General features: G+C 40.6%; 1 protein-coding gene across 1 annotated transcript; it reads left to right on the top strand.

The window, feature by feature from the left end:
- Positions 1-285: 285 nt before the first annotated feature.
- Positions 286-3,901, top strand: LOC115679196 (beta-glucosidase 12-like). Its single transcript, XM_030602789.2, has 13 exons — positions 286-498; positions 680-749; positions 1,104-1,162; positions 1,333-1,408; positions 1,536-1,613; positions 1,712-1,799; positions 1,881-2,136; positions 2,356-2,471; positions 2,601-2,818; positions 2,905-2,936; positions 3,137-3,239; positions 3,350-3,458; positions 3,586-3,901. The coding sequence occupies exons 1-13, from the start codon at positions 322-324 to the stop codon at positions 3,755-3,757; spliced, it is 1,554 nt and encodes a 517-aa protein (XP_030458649.2). The 5' UTR covers positions 286-321; the 3' UTR covers positions 3,758-3,901.
- The last annotated feature ends 636 nt before the right edge of the window (positions 3,902-4,537 follow it).

Genomic DNA, 4,537 nt, shown 5'->3' with positions numbered 1-4,537 from the left:
TATAATGAGCGCAAGATTTATTCGCTTTAGCTCCAACTTCCGATCTTTTTTAACTTTGTTTTCACCGCATTGAAATTAACTACAGAAAAATTCATTCCAAAATGTAGAAAAAAAAAAAAGAGGACCACTGAAAATTACGTGGAATAGTTATCATTATATCTTCACACGAGCCAAAACACACGCACCATTCTGTCTTATTCCACGGCTGGTTTTCCGCATGAGACGTGAATAGGGGTTTCGTTGCATTTATCATCTTTGGATCTCTCTATAAATACAGCCAAAACAAGAGCCACGGACTATGCTAAAGAAAGTGCGTCGGTCATGGCGTTTCGTGTTCATGAACTGATGCTTTTATGCATTCTAATCCTCGTGAGCTCAGCGAGTCATTGCAAAGCCGAGCATGGCGCCTTTAAGCCAGCCGACTACGACACCGTCTCGCTCAACCGGAGTAGCTTCCCAGCCGGCTTCCTCTTCGGGACTGCCTCTGCCGCGTACCAGGTGGATTCAGATTCCGTTGTCGCCACTTTCTTTTCATCCCCATTTTTATACCTCGGGGAAACTGAGTCCATATATGCATCCTGCGTGGTTATTTTTTCAACAGAACATTACAAGAACGGTCATATTGTTAGTTTGTTTGCTTATCTGTTTGGTCTTTTTCTTGTTCCTTTTGTTTTTCCAGTATGAAGGTGCAGCTAATGAAGATGGCAGAGGGCCAAGTATCTGGGATTATTACACTCACAAGTATCCAGGTCTGTCTCTCTTTAATATTTTCCTAATTATACTTGTCCATCCTTTCATTACTTACGTGATTGTCTTATCAGTACCGAGTCTCAGCTTATCTGACCAATACGGCATGATTACGTGTCATCAATGACTTGCAATGACTTAAGGATTTTGGTAACTTGAGCGTCCCTAAAACACGTACCAAACGAGCGATTAAGAAAAGTTGTTTAGTTTCAAAATGCTTTTTCCTTGTGCTATGTGCACGTTTACCATCTTGAGAATTAAAATATTTTGAATGAAATACGCTCGATAAACATTATGGATGTACTTTTAACAAAACCCTTTTTAACGATGATCGGTTTTTGTGTCGTGAATGACAGGCAAAATAGCTGATGGTAGCAACGGGGATGTGGCCATCGATTCATACCACCGGTACAAGGTACCCCCTAATCAGTACTGAGTACCACTAAATTAAATTTGATGTTGGCAAAAGAAATTGGATGTTTCAGTTCACTAGATTATCTCTTGCCTGCCCATGGATTCGGCAGCAATTCGAAAGGTTGACCAATTCGGGAATCTCGTGATCAATTTGTTTTTTGTTTTTTCCAGGAAGATGTGCGTATAATGAAGGAAATGGGATTAGATGCCTACAGATTCTCAATCTCATGGTCTCGAATTTTACCTAGTGAGACCATCACCATTTCATTTCTCTTTTTATTTTCCCCCCTCCAATAGATATCACTATTTTTGTCTCGTTGCACGAGGCTACACATGCGTCTGGTAGCTAATCAGGAGATTGTGCTGATTTTCAGAGGGAAAGCTTGAGGGGGGCATCAAGAAGGAAGGAGTGCAGTACTACAACAACCTCATCAATGAGCTCCTAGCCCACGGTATTGGCTTTGTTTCAATTCTTTAACTTGGTCATATTTCTTATATAGATCGATTTCTTTATTCTGTTCTTACTATTGTTGGCTAATGCGAAATGCAGGTATTCAACCTTTTGTGACACTATTTCACTGGGACCTTCCCCAAGCCCTAGAGGAGGAATATGGTGGTTTCTTGAGTTCCCATGTCGTGTAAGTCAAAAGAGATTTGGTCTTTAACCTTGGTTGTAGCTGCTTAGGTTCAGATCTACATTCTGCTGCCGCCTTGATTAGGGATGATTTTCGGGACTATGTGGATGTCTGCTTCAAGGAGTTTGGGGACAGAGTCAAACATTGGATAACTCTGAACGAGCCATGGTCATACGCTAGCAGCGGGTATGCCAACGGACAGTTCGCACCGGGTCGGTGCTCTGACTGGCAGATGCTCAACTGCACGGGTGGCGATTCGGGCACCGAGCCGTACATCGTCGGACACAACCAGCTTCTTGCTCATGCGGCTGCTGTTAAATTGTACAGAGACAAGTACCAGGTCTCCAATCTTGAAGCTTTACGATGACTCATGATTAACTGCAATTAAATTAATCTTTCACCTCTTGATCAATTGTGGCGTTGAGATGGACCGAAATAAAAAAAAAAATGGACTCAATCTACCAAGAAGAAAACAAATGCTTATATGCAGAAATAGAACATCTAATGCGAGTTTAAATTGACTTGTGCAATTTGACTGAAAAAAAATTGACGTTTGCAGGCATCTCAACAAGGAGTAATAGGAATAACATTGATTTCTCATTGGATGGTGCCTTACTCAGATGCAAAGCATAATCAAAATGCAGCGCTTAGAGCCCTGGACTGGATGTTGGGATGGTGAGTGTCCTTCTCCAGCGACCAAAATCACACATGATATACACCCAAAATACATATTATGAATTTCACAAGTACTTGCAAGTTTGATTAAATGGTGAATCATTACGAAAACATGTGGTTCCTTTTCAGGTTCTTGGACCCGATAACATACGGCAACTACCCGCGCAGCATGCGCTCGCTCATAGGGGAAAGGCTTCCCAAGTTCACGAAGGAGCAGTCACTCCTGGTGAAAGGATCGTATGATTTTCTCGGGTTGAACTACTACACTGCGAACTACGCAAAGTACATGCCCTACTCGAATGCTTTGAATTCGAGCTACCTAACTGACGCTCGTGCCAACCTCTCAAGTAAGAAAAACGATCTCTGTTTGGATGACATTAATCACGGTCTCGATGAAGTTCTTTTCTAATAATTTCGCGACGGTTTCTTGTAGCTGAACGCAACGGGGTTCCAATTGGCCCAGGGGTACGTTTGAATCCTCGTGCAACCTCAGTTTGTTACATTCTAGATTTGCTGCTTTTGTGCGGTCTTCTTAGGGTTCCTACCTTATTTGAGTATTTGCAAACACCAAATAGTATGAACTAAAACTCGAGAGAATTAGGTAAATTTTTCAAGTTAATTTTTTCCCCGTCATGTTCATGATCCTATTAAGAATGTTATTGCAGGCTGCTTCAAATTGGCTCTTTGTTTATCCCAGTGGAATACAAAGTCTTTTGATGTACGTAAAGACCAAGTACCAAAATCCACTTATTTACATAACTGAGAACGGTGAGAAATATTATTTCTAATGATTAATTAACTAAAATTGCGAGTTAATAGTTTTTTATGATTAATTACTCTTTTTCTCACACCCCCATGTCTTGGTTTTGGGCCATCAGGAATCGATGAGTTCAACAACTCGACATTACCACTAGAGCAACAATTGGCTGACTACATGAGGATCGATTATTATTATCGCCATCTCTCGTACCTTCGTAAAGCGATCAAGTAAGAAATTCAATTCCTGATTTTTATGCAATTTTCACTTGTGGAATCACCTTTTCCTTTCTATTTTTTCATTTATTTTTCACATCATACATGACCTGAAATGTGATGTGTGGAAAATTTGTCGTAGGGATGGCGTCAACGTGAAGGGCTACTTTGCATGGTCATTGCTAGACAATTTCGAATGGAGCTCGGGATACACCGTCCGATTTGGGATCAACTATGTCGACTACAAGAACGGATTGAAGAGATACCCGAAACAGTCAGCGGTTTGGTTCAAGGGCTTTCTCAACAAGTTTTGATACAAGAATACATCGTATACATAGGACATATGTTAGAATGGTCTCAGCAAATAAGGATGCGATCGATTTCAGTGTAATAAATAATTCTGAATAATAAAATTGTCGAAAATTCGATCTCCTTTCCCTATATAATAAAATTGTGTGCATGCAGCGATTTAAAATTGTCGAAATTCGATCACCGTTTCCCTAATGTTGGGATCCTGTCTCTAATCGTCTCTGCGTGTTTCGTTATGTTACCTTTTGGGAACGCAAGATGTTCTCATCTCTCTGTCTTTTGAATCCTTTCCTACTATTTTCTTCTTTTCCAAGCCTTTAGTAGATCTATTTCCTGAAGACGACACACTTGAATCTACTTTTGAATCTTCCTCTTCGGAATTGGCTTCTCCAAATCCTGATGCAAGTACCTTTGGTGATGCCATTTCGGCAGCTCCTGATATGTCAGCGACATCCGTGAATTCTCCACCCTTGGTTATTCCCTCTTCCCCTATTCATCGTTCCTCCCATGTAAGTCAACATTATATTCAGCTTCATGGCTTCCATTATTATTCTACTATTACTTCTTTTCATGAGCCTCGCACATATAGAGTAGCTCGTATTAATCCTCTTTGGTAGCAAGTAATGGCCAATGAGTTGCAAGCGTTAAACAAATCTCATACTTGGATTTGGTTGATATGCCTATTGGAAAATCTGTTTTAGGTTGTAAATGGGTGTGCAAGATCAAAACAACGGGAGATGGTATGGTGGAACGCTTCAAAGCTCAACTAGTAGAGAAAGACTTTA

Source organism: Syzygium oleosum, unplaced genomic scaffold (genome assembly GCF_021117445.2).
Source record: "Syzygium oleosum isolate NSW1041296 unplaced genomic scaffold, Sole_v2.1 Sole_v2.03, whole genome shotgun sequence".
Lineage (NCBI taxonomy): Eukaryota > Viridiplantae > Streptophyta > Magnoliopsida > Myrtales > Myrtaceae > Syzygium > Syzygium oleosum.
The sequence above is the reverse complement of the archived record's forward strand: the minus strand, read 5'-3'. Positions and strand labels throughout refer to the sequence as shown.

What these genes read in the sequence shown, in the direction of transcription:
- LOC115679196 (XM_030602789.2), top strand. Translation starts at nt 322, where the DNA reads ATGGCGTTTCGTGTTCATGAACTGATGCTTTTATGCATTCTAATCCTC. An exon ending in CTGCCTCTGCCGCGTACCAG is followed by an intron (nt 499 to 679) that starts GTGGATTCAGAT and finishes TTGTTTTTCCAG; the next exon opens with TATGAAGGTGCAGCTAATGA. An exon ending in TATTTACATAACTGAGAACG is followed by an intron (nt 3,240 to 3,349) that starts GTGAGAAATATT and finishes TTGGGCCATCAG; the next exon opens with GAATCGATGAGTTCAACAAC.